This window comes from Nelumbo nucifera, chromosome 5 (genome assembly GCF_055504915.1).
Source record: "Nelumbo nucifera cultivar China Antique chromosome 5, China Antique-T2T, whole genome shotgun sequence".
Classification (NCBI taxonomy): Eukaryota; Viridiplantae; Streptophyta; class Magnoliopsida; order Proteales; family Nelumbonaceae; genus Nelumbo; species Nelumbo nucifera.
Genome location: NC_142653.1, coordinates 33,160,153 through 33,183,961, shown reverse-complemented (window position 1 = coordinate 33,183,961; position 23,809 = coordinate 33,160,153). Strand labels below are relative to the sequence as shown.

The window sequence follows — 23,809 nt, the reverse complement described above, 5'->3', positions numbered from 1 at the left end:
TGGCGTTTTGGTGGATGCCTCCTTAACCCTTTTAAGGTCTTGACGACCTCTCGGCCATCTCATTGTTTAACTTGTGTAGACCCATCTCTGTGTTTGTTGACACCCTGTGTAATGCAAAAGGCCCGTGATATGTAAAAGCAGAACATGCAACAGTTTTCTTGCCTTGGACTTTGATTCTGGAATCAGGGCACCGATATCCTTGAATTTTATTTGCAGAAAGGTGGACAACTGGCTGGAAAGAATGGAAAGAGGGTGAGGTAAAAAAACAGGATTAGCAAGAAGGGCAAATCAAACTTGAGAGCACTGCTTAGAATGATGGCTCAAAATCTGAGCCCAGAGCAGTATGTGAGACCAGTGAAATCTTATGTTTTTGACTTACTTTCACGTTTGGCTGTCAAACCCTTGTAGGTGCTTCAACAATCTGCAATGAAATTACTTCATTCTAGTCTTTTATACAGTAAATAAAATTTCTCAAATTTCAGTCATTCTAATTCTATTACTCAACTAGTTGGGGTTAGCCACGGAATCCTTCTATATCATTCCACCTATCTAAGTTCTAAGATTCATCCAATCGGCCATTACATGTATACAATATAAACGAGTTCAGATACAGGAAGCCCATTTCACCATTCTGTTCTATCTTGCATTAGAAAATTTGGAAATGAGTAATTTCTTTTTCATGAAAATCATTCATTTTCTTTCATTTTACATGCAAGCAATCAAATAGGTTGATCCGTATATGTAAATAGATTAAATTCGAATTTAGAATCAAATAAATTTTCGGTTGTATTTGGTATCGTTGCTGTTTCTAGCTGAAACGTTTTGGATTGATCAATACAAATTGATGAAGGATATATGTTGTCGCATCACATGTGAGAGTTACTTTAACTAGAATGATTGGACTTTACCTTGAAGAAACACCAATTTGATGTTTCTGGAAACAACCTCTCGCGCATGCATTTTTAAGATTTGCCTATTTCAACAAAAAATAGCTTCAATTAACAATTGTGTGCTAATTTATATTGGTTGACCTGGTAGAAACTTATCATGAATATGGATGTCAACAGGTCAAAGAAGGCTGGTCGGGGTTGACCAAGTACCAACCTAATTATCACTTTCTGTTGAATCAGAACAGAACCATCCCTATAAGATATCAGGGTGATCATGGTTTTGAAATTTAGTTATTTCAGAAAATGCCAGAATGAGATGAAAAATAGGACCGCAACTTGGGCTGGGTTAGCCCAAACCCAACTTGAAAAAATCAGGTTGGGCTGGGGCAAGTTAAAGTTTGGGTTAGGGTTAGGGTTGTGGCGTTGACAAATCATAACCCAACAGCCTAAACCTGACTTAACGTCTTATTTGTATGACAAAATATTATATAAACACATCTATAAATGTAAGTATTAACGTATATATGATGCAATTATGCATCCAAAAAGTTATGTATGTATATATGTATCCATCTCTATTTCTCCTCGATGAAAGCTTTGGCTCTATTGAAGATCTGAAAAATTCACATTAGAAGTGGGTGTGACTCACATTTTCATTGAAGGTAATGCACTGAACATTTTTAGGTGCCTGTTGGTGGGTTCTTTAGAACCACTGTAGTCTTTCACCATTTTTATTATTAAAGCTCCGTTCACTTTTCTGGAAGTTATTTGCTTGGGTAAATGCACTTACCCGGGCAAGTATTTTCCAGGAAACACTTACCCAGGTAAGTGCATTTATTCATGCTCTTTTATTTACTCATGCTCTTCACTTTTCGGGAAGTTATTTACTTGGGTGAATGCACTTATCTGGGCAAGTATTTACTAGGAAACACTTACCCAGGTAAGTACATTTACTCATGCTCTTTTATTTCCCGGGTAAATAAGACAATGATTATTTTAATCATAAAAATCCATTATTGATAGGGGCAATTTTATCCCATCCAAGTGTTGGCAACTTTCCCCTCATGTGGGAAAGTTACTTATTCGCCTGGAAGATGGGTGATGAAAATAAATTTTCCATGAACCCCACATAAATTTGAAAAAAGAACATAGGCATCTTGATCACCAACTTTTGGCAAAAATTTATCTCTTGTATTAGAAGTAGAACGTGGCCCTCTCTGTACATGATTTTCTTGAATGATAACATTGTACAAGAGATAACTGCTGAGAATTAATGAATGAATTTCCCCTTAGGGTTGGGCTAGGGTTACAGATGGGGTTTCAGTTATTCAATAGCTTGGGTTGGGTTAGGGTTGACCTCAACCTGGCCTAACTTGCACCCCTAATAAAAAACTTTGTTATATTTATTTCAGCTGAAGTTTTTAAATGCTTTGGGAAATTTTGGGATTTTAACTATTTATATTTAGGAGATAAAATCAACTTTAATAAAAGTAAGTAATATGAATTTAAAATATTTTGCAATAATATAAATATTTAAATTTATAAACATTCCAAAATTATCAAAATTTGAAAATTTATCCGTTCACTTTGGCATCCAAAATATAATACCTTGAGGATGTTAGGTTCATAATTAACAAGCTTGTAAAATATGAAACCAATTAGGATTATAACACTTAACACAATGTATTGCCTTTAAAATTAAGAAATAAAAAGAAATACTAATTAAATAAAGGGCAAATTTCTTAAACTACCCCTACTGTTTAGCTAACTGTCAAGATGTACCCTTATTGTTTATAAATTGTCTTTGAGCACCCATACTGTTTCTCACAATTGTCACAAACTTCCCCTACCATCAACTATTCGTCATGGGCCATTGACATGCGACATCACGTAATGGGTATATTGTTCAAAAAATTCTTCGATTACGCTTTACCGGTTTAAAATGGACCTTTTCGGTTTGGGCATTTTTGGTTTGGTCATGATCACCCTCTTTGAACCACCTACATCACACATGTATCAACATGACAAGGATGAAGGTATTGTCTTCGATTTATTTGGGTAATACGATCATCGAATCTAACACACAAAATATTGACAATAAGAGAACCATGTAAGACGAAAGGATTAGGGTTTAAAAACAACAACGCTTTCTTCTACAAATTGAGGTTTAAAAACCATAAAACTCGTATATGTTGTGTTAAACATCGTTTTCTTCTATCTTACCTATAGACACAAGTTTACGATCACTGGCCGGATGTTGTAGCGGTAATGGAGTGCTCAGAACGAACAACGAAGGGTTTAGCTTTTATGCATGAAGCTAATAGGATCGCCCACCCGTTTAATAGTTAATAATTGAGGGTTAATATAGTAATATTCTTTTTGAGCGAATTCTGGTTCAACTTTACAGAAGGGCATAAACGATATTTTAATAAAACCATTACGATTTAACGGTGATAACAATTGTGAGAAATAATAAGGATGCTCCAAGACAATTTATAAACAATAAGGCTACATCTTGGCATTAGCTAAATAGTAGGGATAGTTTAAGAAATTTTTCCTTAAATAAATGAATAGTCTTTTAGCCTTATTTTTCTTTCCTTAAGGCCATATTTGGTTTGATAGGAAATGAGAGAGAAATAGAAATTTTATTATTATTATTATTTTATTTTTAGGCAAGAGAGATGAAAGTTTTTTTTTTCCCAAACCCATAGGCCATAAGCCATAAACCCCCCAGAGGGCCGGCCCTGGTACCAGACCCCACCCCTCACCCACGACCTACAACAACCGTGGTGGAGCTCATGCATGTATATCCAAGAATATTTCTAAATTAAGCTACCATAAATCTACCAACAAACCAAAAGCAATCGATAAAACATGGAAAGCAGATTTATTATTGATAGCTATGGACAATGCCTAAAAAGAGAAACATAAACACTTCTGTAGTGGTGGATAACCATCATCAACATATTACTATTATTAGCTTTTCATTTAATAAATAGTCCTTTTTTTCATTCATTTTTTCCACTTATTTAAGTCCCACATGACCTACTCCCTCATGATGTGCATCATCATAATAATAATAATACAACAAGAAAGTTGAAAACTTACAATGCATATTGGACTAATACAAATGTATAAATGCTTGCTTTGGCTGCAATTTGGGTTGAAACATTTGTTAACATTCGAATGGGCTTGGCCTAATTGGCCCAGGCCAGAAGCTATATTATATAAATTCTTCAACACAAGGGTGAAACCATGCAACTCGAATGGGCTATTAACATTTACACTGTGGGTGGGCCTTTGGGCCAAGCCCATTTAAAATTTGACAAAAGCCCAGGACAAAATGGGCAATTCATTCACTAAACTTGCTCGGCATACATCTCTTTGGAAATGACATCAGAACCAGGATTCTCTTCCTATAATATGGGTTTTATTCAAAGAGTCTCTCTCCCTCCCTACGTCAACACTGGGTTTACTTAGATTTCTGAAACCTTTTTCTCTTTCATCTTGTTGGAGCGTAAGCCACAGGCGTTACATAGTGACAGAAATTAAAGACCAAAAAAAAGAAAAAAAATAGAAACATATTAATAGCTCATAATTACATATATTTCTAAGCAAATCTTACATTAATCAGCATCTTATTGCACTATTAATTGCTAGCTAGCTAGTATTAATTTAAACACAATTTGGTATCACAAATTTGCAGGCTGTTCAGATATTAAATTACTTAAGATACTATATATCCTGTTTGGGTGCCACGTGAAATTGATGGAATTCATTTGGTTCTAGTTTTGCTTGCAATGTACGAAACTCACTTAAAAATGGAATTAATGATTTTCAGCGGTTAAGAGAAATTAGAAATTAATTCATTTTCAAGGAAATCAGAAATATCCTCAATTAATAGTCCATAGTTTCTGTTCATCACCCCATGAGTCTGCATTACCTGTATAGACCAAGCAAAGGAAAGGTTAACGACGAATTGACGATCCGATCTGGGGTAGAATCTTCTGACTCGTCCTATCAACCTACCCAAACCACCCGGTTTACTCGGTTATCCTAACAGGTACGGTTCAGAAAATTTATAAGGTGGCATCTAATTGAATATGAAAGATCCGGGCCATGCATCCGACCGGTCCATTCATCAATTAAATAGTGAATAATCTTTGAACCAATACGAGAATGGAATTAAAGTACGGAATACGCAACCCAAATTCCAAAAAGAGAAATAAGAAGATATGATGGCTCTATGACCCGAATTATACATGGTGGGCCGGGCAAGTAAGACCCAAATCATCCACTACTAATGAGATTTTTACCCTGCATTTATACTCTTTAAGTTATTTATCTGGGTAATTATAATTACTTAGTTAAGTTTTTCTAGAGAAATACTTATTAGGTAAGGCCCCATCACAGCGAGGTATGCGGAGATGGGCAAAAGATTAAAAACCACTTACTTGACCTATATATCAATGATTTATTCAAGTAAAATGGCACATTATTCATATTACAAAATTACTTGACCTATTCAAGTAAAATGGCACATTATTCATGTAAAATGTTACAACATAAAAAAAAAAAACAAGTACATTAGAGACACCCCACCGTCACAACCACCACCACCTCCACCACCGCCACAACCACCACCTCCTCCTCCACCACTACGGTTATACAAGTGAACAGAACAACCCCCCCAGTTGAGGATATTACATGATGGATCAATTAGGTTGGGTTATGTCGTTAACCGTCACTTGGACTTGACAATAACAACATCCTGGTGGGCATCTATTATAAGGGCAAGGTGGGGAAGGTGGCCATGGCGAGGGTGGTGCGGGTGCTGGTTGTACCTTTGTATGTATACAAATAATACAACAACATCCTGGTGGAGACAAACCTTTTCCTTTTCACCAACACAAATAACACAACAACATCCCGGTGGACATACGATTATACATTTGGGGCAATCGTCTGGTTTTGGTTTCGGTTCCGGTGGCTTGACCTCTTCAATGGTGATCAAGACTGCGTAACCAACTTTCTTCCTCAGGATGTTGGTCAAGCAGGTGGTGTCGACTTCATTTCCAACCACCACCAATTTCTCCTTGGAGTCATCAAGCGCCACCGAGGTCACACCTACATAGTACATATCAATCAACGTACGGAGATGAAAAGCTTACTGTTTTTTGCTTTTTAAGCACTTGTACTTGTGAATGAGAGTATATATGTATGAACAATTTGGTCTTTTTTAACCCATCTACTTTGATATATAAAACACAAAAGTAGATCAGGTTTGGAAGTGATACACACCGTATGCTTCTGCAGCGATCCTCATGGCCTTGTGCATGCAATCGTCACAGTGCATATCCACCTTGATAACGATCTTTTGCTGTTGCACAAGCAAATCAACACAACAAAATTAGCCCAGAATAATCGACCGATTCAAAAAGCAAACTGGGATATGATAAAACATCAACCACATTCCTAGAGAGACTACTCCTACCTTCATATTTGGTCGTCTCAAAAGAAAACCAACAAGAAGATAAGGGTTCTCGCAGCTTTCTGATCTTCCTCAGGGCTTGATGAGTTGATATATATATAGGGAGTGGGGAGTACTGTATGGTTGCATAAATGCGTAATTATAGGGAATACCCACAGATCTCTAGATTCTAGTCAATCCAATCATGTCAAATAACTCAAAACCCAGCAAGTCCAAACAGCACTTTTATATATATAGTTGACTTGGCAGCGAGTCAACCCTATCTAGTGATCCGAGCTTGACCTAGCTAAGTTGACATGTCCAGTTCTAGTGTTTCGATACTCAACTTGCTTCCAACGTATATAGATATTATTATTAGTTAATAAGCTATGACATCATATGCTACGCCAAACTCCAGCCATCGACAATGAAGATAAAAGTTAGCTATCAATTCGAACAGTTGGATCAGTGGGCCACCCTCGATCGATCGGTAAGATAAAATCAAGTGGAGATGTTAACCATACATCTCTTCTAAATGTGTGAAATACTTTGAAAAAGAATAGGTAGAGAGACATACTTGTATATAATTATATATTGTTGACTTGGTAACGAGTCAACCCAACCCGAAAAAGAGGGTTAGGATCCCCTATCTAGAGATCCGAGCTTGAAGATGCTTTCACCCGGCCAACCCTTCCACAAAATTATTCGGCCGGATTGGGTCCAAATCACGCGTCACGGTCAACTGACCTAGCTACTTTCAAAACAACACTTTTCAAACCGGTGTTGATCCGGACGATTCAACCGTTCAAATCTTTTGAGTTTAATGGTTAAATCCATATTTTGGTAAAAAAATCTTTAACTTGGTAAAAAATCAGCTGACCTAAGTGGCTGATTGAATCATAAACCTATTTAATCCATGGATCAACCCTAACCCAAATATTTAGGGCCATGGTCTAATCTTTACCAATCCAACCCGAAAGGTGATCCATCCAAAAAGACCTGCAAATGCCTTGACTGTTGAGAATACATAAAAAATATACTGACAATAGATAATACTAAGATGACACCAAAAATAAATAGGCAAGAGAACACACAATTTTTAGCATGGAAAACCTTCTCAATGTGAGGAGTAAAAACCACATGACCTAGTCCAGTAAAATCTTCATTATAAAGATATAATAAGTACAACAAAGTGTCTTCAAACAAAAGGATTGACCACAAGCCCCTACTCACAATCAACTAGTGGAAATCATAAAAAATAGTCCAAATAACCCACAATAGGGTACAAACAATCCAACCAAAAGAGACGAAGAAACGAAAATTTGACCATGCAGATTAAAGCCCACGATGTCAAGAACAATATACTAAAAAATCATAAAAAACGGAGCACAAATGATTACCCGTTTTGATGAAGACAGTGAGCATAAATCTTCTCTCGTTGAAGGTTGAAGACACAGCTGGCGTCATTGGCTACTGCTTGTGGCGGCCGGTGGTGACTGTTACTGGAGTGGTGGAGATGGAGGCGGCAATCGGTGGTGGCTGAAGTTCGAAGTTTGAACAATGGAGAAGACGAGGGTTCCCTGTTCCGTTCGCAAAAACAAAGGAAAACCGATGACAGTTCCCTTTCCAAAATTTTCTCCCCCTTGGTGAATTCGGCAGTTTCGTCGGTTTTTACTATTAAAGGGTAATGGGCCCCCACTTGAGGAGGACCCACAACAAACTCCCCCTCCGACTCAAGTGGAGGCAAATGCCAAACCGACAATCAAACGACAAGCTTCAAACTTTCCCCTCGACAGATTCTTTGTCAACATGTGTAAACCATTATCATCTGTATGAATCTTTTCAAATTCTATCAACTTAGAGTCCAGAACATCCCATATCCAATGATACCACACATCAATATGTTTAGATCTACCGTGAAAAGTAGGATTCCTGCCAAGATGGATAGCACTCTGACTATCACAATATAAGACATACCTCTGTTGAGTGAAACCAAGTTCATAACTTTTTCATCCACAACAACTCCTTACATGCTTCAGTAATAGCAATGAACTCAGCCTTAGTCGTAGACAATGCAACACACTTCTGTAACCTAGACTGCCAGGCCACAATTCCCCCTACAAAGGTAATCAAATAGCCAGAAGTAGACTTTCTAGAATCGACATCCCTAGCTATGTTTGAATCTGTATAACTGCAAAGAATAGCTTTTCCAATTCCAAAACAAAGTTTTAAACTAGAAGTACTCCGGAGATATCTCATTATCCACTTCACAGCAATTCAACGTTCTCTACCTGGATTGGATAGAAAACGACTAACAACACCAACTGCATGAGCTATATCAGGCCTTGTGCAAACCATTGCATACATTAAAATTCCTACTGCAAATGCATAAGGAATGCGTTGCATGCCTTATTTTTCTTTATCATTAGAAGGAGCTTGTCTAGTACTAAGCTTAAAGTATAAAGCAAGAGGTGTACTTACGACTTTAGCTTTATCCATATGAAACCGCTGAAGTATTTTCTCAATATACTTCTCTTGAGATAACCACAACTTCTTGGCCTCTCTGTCACGAGTAATCTGCATGCCAAGTATATGTCTTGCTGGTCCCAAGTCTTTCATTGCAAAAGACTTACTAAGCTCCTTTTTCAACCTGTCAATTCTAGAACAATTATGACCAACAATCAACATGTCATCAACATAGAGCAATAAAATGATGAAGTCATTATCAGAAAACTTCTGCACAAAAATACAATGGTTTGAGGTAGTCTTCTTGAATCCCTGCTGGATCATAATAGACTCAAACTTCTTGTACCATTGCCTCGGGGCTTGTTTCAACCCATATAGACTTTTCTTCAATCTGCAGACATAGTCTTCTTTACCCTTCACCACGAAACCTTCTAGTTGCTTCATGTAAATTTCCTCCTCCAAATCACCGTGAAGGAAAGCAGTTTTTACATCCATCTGCTCAACCTCTAAATCAAGACTGGCTGCCAAACCAAGAACAACTCGGATAGAAGACATTTTGACAATAGGCAAGAAAATCTTCTCAAAGTCAACTCCCTTTTTCTAACGGTAGCCTTTGACAACTAATCTAGCTTTGTATTGTGGATTGAAAGTATTCTCCTCAGCCTTTAACCTGTAAACCCATCGATTCTGCAAAGCTTTCCTATCTTTAGGCAACTTGATCAGCTCATAAGTATGGTTGTCAACCAAATATTTCATCTCATCATTCATAGCGGCAATCCATTCTTTCTTGTGCTCAGACTCCATAGTGTCTTTGTAGCATTCATGTTCTCCCCCATCAGTGAGAATCACATATTCATTAGACGAATAGCGAGTAGAGGGAATATGTTGTCTAGAAGACTTTCTAAGTGGGGCAACAGGTTCATCAATAGCACAACTGGCAGAAGCATCAATATCATCAGCAACATCATCATCATTATCCTCAACCAAATCATCATGAATATGATTATGGCCATCATCACGATTACCAAACTCAACTACACTAGGCATATATGTCTCAGGAACTAGGTTTAGATCAACCAACCCATCAGTACTCGAAGACTCTGATTTCTCTGCCTTATCAATATCCTCAATGGTCTGATCCTCCATAAAAATTACATCACGACCTCTTACAAGCTTCTTTTCAACTGGACCGTACAATATATAGCCAAATTCATCATGACCATAGCCAATGAAGATACACTCTATTGTCTTGACATCTAACTTGGACTTTTCATCTTTTGGAACATGCACAAATGCTTTACAACCAAAGACATGTAAGTGGTCATAGGATACATCTTTTCCGTACCACACCCTGTCAGGAACATCAGCTTGCAAAGCAACAAGAGATAAATTAATGACATGTGCATTAGTATATAAAGCCTTACCCCAAAAAGATCCAGACAACTTTAACATCTAACTCTCTCCATCAATGTCCTGTTCATCCTCTCTACCAGGCCATTAAGCTGAGGAGTCTTAGGGGGCATCTTCTAGTATCTAATACCTTGTTGCTTGCAATACTCATCAAACGGTCCATAATATTCACCACCATTATCAATGCCAATACATTTCAGTTTCTTCCTTGTTTCCCTCTCAATAGAAGCCTGAAACTGCTTAAAGACACAAATTACCTGGTCTTTACTTTTCAAGACATAAACCCAAAGTTTCCTTGAATGATCACCAATAAAAGTAACAAAATAAAATGCACCACCAAACGTTTTTATCTTCATCGGACCACAGAGATCTGAATGCACCAACTCAAGCAGTGAGCACACTTTTCTAACCTTGCACCTTTCAAACCTGAAAGTAGATTCTTCCTGGCCAAACAATCAAGTCCCTTCTCACTGATGTGGCTAAGTCTCTTGTGCCATAACCCTGACGGGTTATCACACTCAACTGCATTCACACCATCAATGGAAACTGAAGTCTTGGTCCAGTACAGACTAGAACACCTTTTTCCATGTGCCACAACTAAGGAACCTTTAGAGAGTTTCCACTGTCTATTACCAAAGGTACTAACATAGCCATCATCATCAAGAGCACTGGTAGAAATCAGATGCAAGCGAATGTCTAACATTTTTCAAAATCAATTCAGTCCCATTATTTGTTTTTAGACAAATAGTGCCAATGCCAATCACCTTTAACAAACCATTATTACCCATCTTTAAAACCCCATAATCATCCGGAGTATAAGATGTGAAAAAATCCTTTCTCGATGTAACATGAAAACAGGCACCACTGTTAACAATCCAACTTGTCTCATCACAAGCAACATTAATCAAATTCTCATCATAGACAATCACAATATCACTTGCAGTGGTAGTGGCAACACGATCATCATTGTCATTATCTTTATTTTGCTGCTTACCTTTGTTACCTTTATTGTCTTTCTTCAGTTGAAAACAAAATCTTTTGATATGTCCCTTTTTACCACAATAGTTGCATTCAAGGTTTTTGTACTTTGACATTGCTTTGCTTCTAACCTTACTTTTACCTCTACTACCTTGTCCTCGGTCTCTATCATAACTTCTCCCCCTATTTTCAGTAATCAAAACTTCTGACTGAAAAGAGGATGCCTACTGAGTTCGTCGTCTGACTTCTTCATTCAAAACAACAATTTTTACATATTCCAATGTCACTACCCCACCAGGAGCAGATATGGACAAAGTCGCGCAAATTTTCCCAAGAGTCAAGTAGAGTATTAAGCAACCAAAGTCCCAAAATTTCACCTTCAAATTTAATACCAATGTCAGACAATTGATCAAAGCACCTCTGAAATTCACTTACGTGATCAGAAATAGGAGTATTTTCCTTGTACATCAAATTCATAGCCTGTTTCAGTAAAAATAATTTAGTGTTCCTAGATTTAGAGGCATACAAAGTCTCAAGCTTATCCCACCAGGTTCTGGCATGTGAATCATTAGCAATATGGTTCAAAACATTATTATCTACACATTGTCGAATAAAGTCACAAACCATCTCATGCTCAAAAGCCCATTCTTTATCAGATTTATTTTCAGGTTTTTGAGTAGCAAAAACAGGTATATTTAACTTTTTCACAAATAGTAGATCTTTCATTTTTCCTCTCCACTTGTGGTAATTGGTGCCATTCAAACTAATCATTATACCATCATTAGGCTCCATCATTCAATCAAACAAATCTACAAACAAATAACCTGGCTTTGAGACCAGTTGTTGGGAACACACAATTTTTAACGTGGAAAACCTCCTCAATGTGAGGAGTAAAAATCACGGGACCTAGTCCAGTAAAATCTCCATTATAAAGATATAATAAGTACAACAAAGTGTCTCCAAACAAAAGGATTCACCACAAGCCCCTACTCACAATCAACTATTGGAAATCACCAAAAACAGTCCAAATAACCCACAATAGGGTACAAACAGTCCAACCAAAAGAGACGAAGAAACAAAAATTTGACCGTACAGATTAAAGCCCACAATGTCAAGAACAATATACTGAAAAATAATAAAAAATGGAGCACAAATGATATCCGATTTGATGAAGACAGTGAGCAGAAATCTTCTCTTGTTGAAGGTTGAAGACACGGCTAGCGTCGTTGGCTACTGCCTGTGGCGGCTGACGGTGACTGTTACTGGAGTGGTGGAGATAGATGCGAAAATCGGTGGTGGCTGAAGTTCGAAGTTCGAACAATGGAGAAGACGAGGGTTCCCTGCTCCGTTTGCAAAAACAAAGGAAAACCGATGACAGTCCCCTTTCCAAAATTTTCTTCCCCTTCCCTTTGGTGAATTCGGCGGTTTCGTCGATAGAAAAAAAAACGAGGGTTTTTTCTTTTTCTATATTAAAGGATTGTAGGCCCCCACTTGAGGAGGACCCACAACATTGACTGACTCGGATCCAACCCGATTGCCAGCTCTAAACAATAGAGGTCACAAGGACCTAGAAAACAGAAACCATCGCAAACGAGAGACTACAAAGTCTACCACTACCTGCTGCTACAAACAAAAGAAGAACGAACACTAAATAACAGAATTCAATCAGATTTCATTTTATTTAGGTGGTTACGGGGCACAAATTGTTTCGGAGCTCCATATGTAGCCACTGGCGGGTTCCATTTGTTATATTTATGATTTCTCTAAGAAATTGCGTCTTATATTGCACTACATTGGCGGTTCAAGTGTGTCTACAGAAATAACAAAATATGGTCTAACGGATTGGATTGGTAGTTGTAGCCGAATTTGTCACAATTCACAGACTATTGACTATTGTGGTGAATGTAAATGGATTACTTTACCCATTTTACAAAAACCCTACTACTAGACCGCGATACTTTGGCCCATAAAGCCTCACTAGCTAGGCCTGACTTTAGCCTAATTAGATAATACAACATAAGTTGAGTAGATTATGGCCAAACACCAGCCCATTATTAGCTGGATATCTGTGCCCAAAAGGCTAACTTGGTCAATGTTCACTCCCACACCGAAATATGTCTCCTAGGTGGTGAAATGATCGAGTCAGAATGTTGATAATACTGATAATACATTATAGAGACTGAAAATGGAATTAATGATAATACAGAGAAGATCCTGCTCTTCCATATCTGCAGGACAGCAGGAGGCTTGTTCTCTTCCAAATCCATGAAATGAAGTTCGTTCACTGGATATATGGTTATAGAAGGGACAAAATTGAATGATACATTAAATATTTTAGGATGCAGAGACAAAAGAAGAAAAAGAACTAGAGAGACAGAGAAACAAGCCTAGCTAGTATAATGCGAATGAGAGCCATAGAGAAAAAGAAATGAACGGAAACAATTAGAGAATGAAAGCACTACCACTGAAACACTACGGTTCATCTTTTATTGGGGTTACAGAAGCCAAACACACTACACAGAATACAAGAGAGTTACATACTATCGCCATGCTAGCAGTATTCACGCCATGGTTTACTGCTTCAGACTTCAGCGTTATCATCTTAACTATCGCCAGCAGTATTCACGCCAGGGTTTACTGCTTCAGATTTCAGTGTTATCATCTTAACTATCGCCAGCATCATCATCATCAGGCGATTCTATTCCTCCAAACTCGTTCTTCTTGTGTTCTACAATCTCAACTCTTAAAATCCCACGCCGAATCAACTATTTTTCCAGTACTAGTTGCCTTCTTCTTGTTAATTTTTTTCCCGTATTATAGCAGTAACAGTTATAAATTTTCATTAATACCCTTGTGGTTACTTAATATGACACCAACAATATTAATACTGAGAAGTTATGAATGGGAGTGGGTTAATGGCTAGTAACGGCGGCATTTGATGAGCAGCTTTCCAAAGTTTCCAATATTCCTCTTTTAGCCCTTTATTCATGCAAACGAAATTCTTTCCAAAGTTGTCAAAATAACGCTTCGTTTACGAGCAGCTTCTACTGAACAATATTAATTTTAAAACTTGAACGGAATTGAGCAATGGTTGGATATAGTGTTGATGCATGAGATTGGACAAATGGCAACATTAATTCTCTCTTATTTTTCCACCCAACCAAACATAGCCTTAAGGAGGCAATTAGTTAAGGTTTAGATACAACATTGCCTTACGGGAAGACTTCTTTTACAGTACGGTTCTCAATCGTATGACTACTTAATTGAAACTCTTTCTCGATCAAAAGTCAACAGTCGCCAGAAAATTTTCATACACACAGAAACATGCATGCAAGGGAGGTTAGTTGTCTTGGAAATAATTCCAATCTTTATTCAAAATCACCACTCGTTCTCATAAAAGAGTCTACAAATTACTCCAAAATTCCAAATCCAAAAAACAGAAGCAGATAGCAGACATGACAGCGCCATTCTCAGAACTCAGAACTCGGGTTTCTCCGACGAGCTTCTCCCCCTCTCTGCGGACTGCGGAGCGCCACCATTAATGGTTTTTGGATGGGCTAGCTTCTGTCATTCCCCAAGCCTTTTTCCTTACTTTTTGGCGCCACTATTCTTCCTCAACTCCTTGTGGTACCGGATTCCACAGGCGTTGCAGAGAAACTGATGGTGATGATGAAATTCAAGACAAGACAAAGAAATTAACAAATAGGTTATATATTAACATATAGAAAAACTTACAAACAGGGGAATATCGTTTGTGATTTATTGGCATTAGTTCAAACAATTAAAAATGCGTCTGATCAGTTTCTGCATGCGTAACAAGCTTCACCTTATTGCCCTTGGGGCCGGGGCCGGGGCGCCACAATGGAGTTTTGGTCGTGCCACACGCAAGGCAACGCATATTAATGACAGAACCAACAGACACTGATCGAGCCATTGGCTTCTGATGGATGCTGTTCATCGTCGGAAAGACATTGCTGCTGGGTGGTAGTGGCGTCAACACACCCGGGTATCGCCCGAAACCATTCGTGAGACTTGCGTTATTTCTGGGCGCACTACTACTGGAAGAGCAACCTGCGGCGGCGAAGTAATTGAACCCGTTGTTCATGATGTTAGGATTCACCAAGCATGGTAGCCTCGTAGACTGGGTTGGGGCATTCATCCCCCAGTCATCAATTACTGGTGCTTTGCCCTTTGCATCCATCAGTCCCAAGTTCCCGTTCAGCCATCCGTAGTTTCCATGCAGCCCTCCATAGCTCTGCATTGCCTGTTCAGCCTATGCAAAGCAAAGCAAAGCAAAGGTTAGTGTTGATCGATGATCTTGTCTGTGTGAGACTAGCAAACAATACATTCACCATAACTCATAGTATGAAGGACAGATTATCCAGACTGGTTTAACAGCTAGGACTCTCATGGCGTGGCCATTAATGAACTCATCCTTGCAAAGTAGCAACCCACCTGAGTCCTGTCCATTGTGTCCTAAATTAGCACAGCCAGCCCGTTAAGAAAGACAAAGAGAAAAGAATAGCAAGATCTGATGGCTATGATCGCCGATCAACCCTAGTTGGTGGGGCAGGAGATCAGGAAAAGTGGGACCCAATCTTGCATTCATGGATGTAACCAAGGGGAAGGGGAAACCCTAAACTGCCTATAAATTTGCAGTTTTTTTATTATCTAGATCAATATGGGTAAAAACAAATAGTCAAAGTAAGTATAAAAATGAGTGGGTCCAATATGTCTATACATGGCATGTTTATCAACCCGCGTGGGCATTCTGCCACGTCAGATACCTTAACATATGAGTACGTATGCTCTGTTAAGGCACTAGCTATTAATAATTAAGGCCAAATCAAAGCCAAATAAAAGTTCAGGCCGGTCCTAATAAGTAATTAATGTATTGATCTGGTCCGTCCAATTAAAAATAATTTTTTTAATGAACATACAAAAGCTCATAACCAAAAACGGCATATCCCCATCACCCTCCATGAATGGATTGTCGCCGCAGTTTACATACCTATTTAAATGTGGAACTGATGAAAACAAAAGAAGACCCATGAACGGTTTATAAGCTTTAAATGTCTGTACGTAATGGCTCCATCACGTATTTATAAATTATAATTATAATTAATTATTATAGAAGGAGATTATACCATTATACACTGATACATGCACTATACATGCATGGATTGAACGCACCAAGACATAAAGCATTAAAACCCTCATGACATCTGTGCTTGAGATCCAGCTCCCATGTTTGATCTTTTCACTTGATCCCATTGATGCAACATGTTGCTTATAGAAAGCATCTCAGGCTAGGGTTTTTACCAATTAATTAGATAAGATTTATAGAAGTAAAAGCAAGAACATTTATGGCAATAGAATTAGAAAAAAGGGAAGAAATAAAAGGCCAACTTTGCGTGATTGGAGAAGAGATGGATCATAGTTAAATTGTGACGTAGATCATAAAGCTTATCAAAATTCAAAAAGGCTTTCTTAATTAAATAAGAGCTAAGACTTCACTTGGTCGTGAAAAGCTTAAACTTTTGCGGCTTAATTTCTCATCTATCACCTCGACGTAACGGTAACGTAGTACAGGTTGTGCTTATGGATATGTACTACTTTCATCTCTGGCTTAATTAAAGTTTAACGCATGAAAAAGCTGAAGCAAGTAAATACTGGATCAATCATAGATTGTCAAAAATCAAGAAACAGTACCAGCAGCAGAGGAGAATGACGAACTATCCTCCTTGCATTTTGGGTTGGCTGAAGTCCCAGCTGCAGCTGCGATGAAGTTTTGGGTCGGGGAGTTGAAGGTCCAGGTCCCAGTCTCAACGAGCAATCTACTTCGGTATCTTCGTCCTCGCCGGAAACTTTCTCCAGTCGACCGAGAAGATCCTGCTCCTCCATGTCGCCGGTCTGGACAGTGTGATTCCGGGTTTTCGACGGCAGCTGTGCCGACCTGCACGAAGCACCACGAAAGAAAAATGAGAAGTACGTTAGAATACATGATCGTTATTTGCTTATTTAGAGGCGACAAAATGGTAACTGAAACTGAAAGTCTTTGTCCACGGAAGAGAAGAAACGAGATTCCATTGGGCGATAAGCTGAAAGACAGGATCATATTGACAGATGCATATATCTCAACGGGATCAATCCACTGCTCAAAAAATAAAAAAGAGTAGCTCGAAAGCTGACAACAAGCTCAAGTGGATAGAATAATACCAGTATAATATGCACGAGAAAAGAGTTGGACCCAAGCAGAGAAAGGAATCAGTATATACAGTAAGGAAAACAAATCAAGAAGCCTCCGTATAACCGGTGGCTCATCTGTTGATTATTTGAACAAGACAGACATTAATGTGCATGGAGCTACACACAGATGGTGACTACTTACAAACACAAACACAGACGACACACCAGCGAGGGAGAGACTGAGAGTCTAAGTCTGAGGGATACTTTAACACAGTAAAAACTCTTCAGACGGAAGAGGAGGCTGTTGAGCTTCTTGATCTTCAGCCTCCCTTAAATAGACGTTCAGGTGGCGTAGAGACGGAAGGAGAAGCCAAAATTGGAAAGACCACGGACAACACAGAGAGGGGCGAGTAGGGAAGACGAATTGAAACCGAAATCTGGTCCTTCGATTAGCAGAATCCCGATGCAGTTTCAAACAGTTACCATCCACGTGTCCCTCTGCGGAGGATAATTCGAAAGTGCCCAGGTTGTCAGACACAGCAAATCTCGTTTCATTCTAGGTCTTCTCAAACCTTAAAGCCATTTCTTTTCCAGCACAGAGAATTCAATGCTTTGTCCACTCACTGGTCTCAGCGAGGAGCACGGCCACAACTCACAAAGGCTCACATTATTGATTATTCAGTGCCCATTTTCCCTGAAAGATGCACTTGATTAAAACCATTATTGTTATTAGCATTTATTTAATGGCACATTTTATAGATGAAATAACAAGGAATTATTAAAATTTTGTAGCAAAAATTAAGAAATTAAAGTTGCCTTTAAGCTTCAGTCTTTGTGCTATTAAAGTCTAAAAGCACAAAGTTGTAAGTTCAGACTTAGTGTTTTTGGGCTTAAAAGTATTTTGGCTTTAGACTGTTATCTTCTTAAATGCATTTCTTACCAAACGCACGAAACATTTTTATAGCTCATTTTTATTTTTGATTGCTCCAAACTTAGAAGTAAGAGCTTATTCAAAATTTCAATGGAGCCTAAATTAATAATTGAAATTATTTATTAGTTGCGTTTCCCATATTGGTGTTCTCAACTCTTTTCATTTTTTCATTACCAAATAAACCCATTTCTTTTGACACTGAAATGATGGAACTACCGATATCTCTCAATTTAGCATCAAAAGATAGATTCATCATGATAAATGCAACAACAATTAAATTTTAGTTCTAACACAAACCAATAATAAATGGTAATTAATGTGGTATTATTTGTTATGAAAATTATATATATATATATAGAGAGAGAGAGAGAGGGAGAGAGAGAGAGAGGAAGGATATCATCATCATTTCTGATCTTGAAGGCTTTGGAAGGGAGAAATGATTCTATTCCTTAGGTCTTGACTAAATGGATTGAATCGATTGACATGGTTAAGAATGTTAAGAACTAGTACTCTTTTTAAGTTTCTTCAATTTGTGTATAGCTCTCATTCTTTCTTGAAGGAAACCGATGCAATAGCTCAAAAAGTTAGAGCATAGGTGATATGTGTTTTTTCATGGGCTGTCGATCCCTAATTGGCTTGAACCTTTTATATAATATAATTTAAGTTAATATATGATATAACAGTTTTATAAATAAGACGATCAGGGAAAAAAGTTATTTCGACAGTTGCCTCCTGGCCAGTAAATTTTGATTCAAATTTCAATATTGACAATTTACAGACATCTTGCCAACACAAATTCTGTAATTCAAAACCTCTTCATTTGGTGAATGACACATCAATAAAATTAGCATTAATATGCAAAAGAAGGTAATTCAATGAATGAAACATTATTATTTTTTAATTGATTAAACTATCATTAAAAAGGATTCAAGAAGAATTTGTTCTAGGTATGGCATCACTACTTATTCAATTAAAGGAAATTCCCTACATATATTCTTAGCCTAACAGTCAATTAATCCTTTTTAGATTTACATTTTTGGGCCTGACCAACAATAGGTCAAGCACATGTCTACATGTATTCTGAACTTAACAGTCAAATCCTATTTAGTTTTACACTTTTGGGCCTAACCAACAATAGGTCAAGTATATGTCCACTTGCTATTTTATCATATCCAATTATGCATTAGGTTATACTTTCGCCCTTAGTTTTGCAAAAGATATTCAAATAAACCAACTTTTAACAAATTAGGAAACTATGAAAATCTTTGGAAAGCAGAATTTGTTTGGTAGTGTTTTTGGCGAAAGACCTTTCTTAGATCATAGCTGAAGCTGGTGTTAATTGAGAGTTCTGTTCTTTTCACTTTTTTTCTTTTTCCATCAAAAGACCGGTCCAGGGTAAATTTGCACTCTGGTTAACTTTTGCCTATGTTTGACAACATTACATTTATGCATATTTACATTGATAATAAGATGTAAAAGTACATCAATAAAAAAGAAGTAAATTTGCATTCAAGTGGGCTTTTGAAAGAAAAAAAACATATATTTTATTGAAATTCATGTTTGCATCCATTACAGCTAAAAGTCTGTTTGGTAAGAAGGTGAATTTGTTATTGCAAAACTAACCTAACTTTGCATTTTATATGAACCGTTTTACACTCTACATATTTGTATCATTTACAAACACAGCCTAAGTCATGTTGCTTATAAGGCAACAAAGGTGGCATTTGGTAAATCTAAAGCCTGAAGTTTGGAAAACAAAAAAACACTAAAAAACCTCTGAAAGCATTGTGGAAAATGTGTCTTTCTGCTTTTGTAAACATCTGAATATAGTGGAGTTCTTCAGCAATTTGAATGTTGTGATATCTGAAAATTATGCAATTTATAAATTTACCCCTCAAGTTATTCTTTAAATAAAAATAAATTAAAATTATTAAAATAATACGGCAATATAAAAATTATTATAAAATAATATAAAAAGATAAAATACTATGAATATTGATACAATAAAATATATAAAAAAATAAAGTCCAATAAATGATATTAAAAAGAATAATAAAAGATTAATATTATAAAATAATAAATAATAAATAATATCATTAATAGTTAAAAATAAATTTAAGAAAGATAAAATAGTAAAAAGTATTATAAATATAATAAAAATGTTAACACAAAAGATATTAAAAAATAATAGTAATTAAAAATAAAGAAATATAGAAAAGATCATGTAATATTATTTGAAAATACAAAATAAAAGTTCAAAATACTGTAAAATAAATACAAAATAGTAAAACATGATAAATCAATAAATGTAAATGATAACAAACTTTAAAAGCAATAAAATAAATTTATAAATAAACCATCTTAATATTTTAGTTTTTTATATAAATGATTAGAATTCTGGAGAGATAGAGAGAGAGAGAGTGAAAACAGAAAAATATAAATATAAAAAACTTAAAATAGGGTCGAGTTTTTGGAGGGAAGATGAAAAACAGCGGTTGGGGGACCAATCATTTTTTATTAATATTTAGAAAGGGCACACTTAGGATTAGAGAAAATTTTTTCTCTTTTGTTTCATTTTTACATGGGGCACACCCACTGTACTTTGTGAGCAACGGCAGTAATGACCACCGCTGCTAATTCCCCCCGTCTTCCCATCTTTCCTTCTCCCTTTTCTTCGTTCCTTTTGTTCTTTTTGTATTCTAATTTTTTGTTTTCTTCTCCTCCAACAAACAGTCAGCGATCCTGGTTCGTCAACCCTGTTCACCACGACGAGAAGAAGATGAAGATTCCAAAATCACATAACAGACGGGGAACCGGGTTGTCCACCAATACATGGTTTTCAAAATCGGACCAGAAAATTGGGAACCGGTCCGTTTTTCTCCAAAACCATTGATTTTAGTCAACAAACCGCTGAACCGTCCAGTTAATAGTTCGAATCGTTCGAATAATTTTGACCGTTTTTTAAATTTTTAAATTTTTTTTAATGTTTTTATCAGAACGGGCCGGGTGTTTGGATCGAACGGTCGGACCGTTCGAACCAATAAGCGAACCCCTGACCGGTTCAATCACCAGTTGGGTTTTAAAAACCATGATAATGGCGTTCATATTATATTTTAGCGACAAATTAAAACGTGTCTGGTACTGGTGGCATTTTTAAAATACGCCATTAAAGATGATCTATAATGGCATTTAGAAAAACGTCACCGATATAATCGAAATTTGTTGTAGTGATCCTACCGACCAAACACTGGGGTCTGGGGCTTTTATAATTGCAAATAGATTAGAGAGGAAGAGTAGTGTATGCGTAGAAAGCAACATGCAGCGACAGGAATCGAAATGGGTATCCCTTGATCTGAATTTGATCTGCTAATGATATCTGGTTTGAGTCGAACTTTGTCGTTTGATGGTTTCAGATCACACTCGACTCGGATCAAATTCCAATATTTTCCGGCATCATAGCCAGAGAACTTAGAACCAATCAACCGGCGGTGTTATAAAGCGGCAAAAAGTCAAAAGAGAACTGCGATTATTAAATGCTGTGTGATTATCAATCATATTAGAAAATTACTTACTTGACCTATATATCAATGATTTATTCTCTCATCACATGTCCAGCTATAAATGGCACATTATTCAAGTAAAATGTTACAACATAAACAAAAAAAAAAACAGGTACATTACAGACATCCCACCGTCACAACCACCGCCGCCACAACCACAACCACCACCTCCTCCTCCACCACTACGATTATACAAGTGAACAGAACAACCCCCCAGTTGAGAATATTACATGATGGAGCAATTAGGTTGGGTTATGTCGTTAACCGTCACTTGGACTTGACAATAACAACATCCTGGTGGACATCTATTATAAGGGCAAGGTGGCCATGGCGAGGGTGGTGTGGGTGCTGGTTGTACCTTTGTATGTATACAAATAATACAACAACAGCCTGGTGGACATGGCTTAGGGCAAGGTGTTGGTGTTGGTGGTTGTGGACAAACCTTTTCCTTTTTACCAACACAAATAACACAACAACATCCCGGTGGACATACGATTATACATTTGGGGCAATCGTCTGCTTTTGGTTTCGGTTCCGGTGGCTTGGGGGGCTTGACCTCCTCAATGGTGATTAAGACTGCGTAACCAACTTTCTTCCTCAGGATGTTGGTCAAGCAGGTGGTGTCGACTTCATTTCCGACCACCTCCAATTTGTCCTTGGAGTCATCCAGCTTCACCGAGATCACACCTACATAGTACATATCAATCAACGTCCGGACATGAAAAGCTTACTGTTTTTTGCTTTTTAAGCACTTGTACTTGTGAATGAGAGCATATATATGAACAATTTAGTCTTTTTTAATCCATCTACTTTGATATATAAAACACAGAAGTAGATCAGGTTTGGAAGTGATACACACCGTATGCTTCTGCAGCGATCCTCATGGCCTTGTGCCTGCAATCGTCACAGTGCATATCCACCTTGATAACGATCTTTTGCTGTTGCACAAGCAATTCAACACCACAAAATTAGCCCAGAATAATCGACCGATTCAAAAAGCAAACTGGGATATGATGAAACAACAACCGCATCCCTAGAGAGACTACTCCTACCTTCATATTTGGTCGTCTCAAAAGAAAACCAACAAGAAGATAAGGGGTCTCGCAGCTTTCTGATCTTCCTCAGGGCTTGATGAGTTGATATATATATATAGGGAGTGGGGAGTACTGTATGGTTGCGTAAATGCGTAATTATAGGGAATACCCACAGATCTCTAGACTCTAGTCAATCCAATCATGTCAAATAACTCAAAACCCAGAAACTCCAAACAGCGCTTTTGTATTCACATGTCCAGTTCTAGTGCTTCGACACTCAACTTGCTTCCAAGGTAAATAATAAGCTATGGCATCATACGCTACGCCAAACTCCAGCCATCGACAATGAAGAAAAAAGTTAGCTATCAATTAGAACAGTTGGATCAGTGGGCCACCCTCGATCGATCGGTAAGATAAAAAACAAGTGGAGATGTTAACCATACATCTCTTCTAAATGTGTGAAATACTTCGAAAAAGAATAAGTAGAGAGACATATTTGTATATAATTATATATAGTTGACTTGGTAATGAGTCAATCCAACACGAAAAACGAGGGTTAGGATCCCCTATCTAGTGATCCGAGCTTGAAGATGCATTGACCCGGCCAAACCACGCGTCACGGTCAACTGACCTAGCTATTTTCAAAACAACACTTTTCAAACCGGTGTTGATCCGGACGATTCAACCGTTCAAATCTTTTGAGTTTAATGGTTGAATCCATATTTTGGTAAAAAAATCTTTAACTTGGTCAAAGATCAGTTGACCTAGGTGGCTGATTGAACCATATATCTATTTAATCCATGGGTCAACTCTAACCTAAATATTTAGGACTATGGTCTAGTCTTTACCAATCCAACCCCAAAGGTGGCCCATCCCAAAAA

General features: G+C 37.4%; 2 protein-coding genes across 2 annotated transcripts; both read right to left on the bottom strand.

The window, feature by feature from the left end:
- Positions 1–5,517: 5,517 nt before the first annotated feature.
- LOC104599929 (heavy metal-associated isoprenylated plant protein 47-like) lies at positions 5,518–6,435 on the bottom strand. Its single transcript, XM_088887271.1, has 3 exons — positions 6,385–6,435; positions 6,192–6,270; positions 5,518–6,017 (listed from the first exon to the last, which is right to left on the bottom strand). Exons 1-3 carry the CDS (start codon positions 6,388–6,390, stop codon positions 5,635–5,637), a joined length of 468 nt encoding a protein of 155 aa, XP_088743397.1. The 5' UTR covers positions 6,391–6,435; the 3' UTR covers positions 5,518–5,634.
- A 15,445-nt stretch (positions 6,436–21,880) lies between these two features.
- LOC148791385 (uncharacterized) lies at positions 21,881–23,021 on the bottom strand. Its single transcript, XM_088888841.1, has 3 exons — positions 22,947–23,021; positions 22,754–22,832; positions 21,881–22,581 (listed from the first exon to the last, which is right to left on the bottom strand). The coding sequence occupies exons 1-3, from the start codon at positions 22,950–22,952 to the stop codon at positions 22,121–22,123; spliced, it is 546 nt and encodes a 181-aa protein (XP_088744967.1). The 5' UTR covers positions 22,953–23,021; the 3' UTR covers positions 21,881–22,120.
- Positions 23,022–23,809: the final 788 nt, after the last annotated feature.

Excerpts from the sequence above, each read along its gene's own strand:
- LOC104599929 (XM_088887271.1), bottom strand. Across the intron at positions 6,018-6,191 it reads GATCGCTGCAGAAGCATACG|GTGTGACCTCGGTGGCGCTT; the intron begins GTGTGTATCACT and ends TGTACTATGTAG.
- LOC148791385 (XM_088888841.1), bottom strand. Across the intron at positions 22,582-22,753 it reads GATCGCTGCAGAAGCATACG|GTGTGATCTCGGTGAAGCTG; the intron begins GTGTGTATCACT and ends TGTACTATGTAG.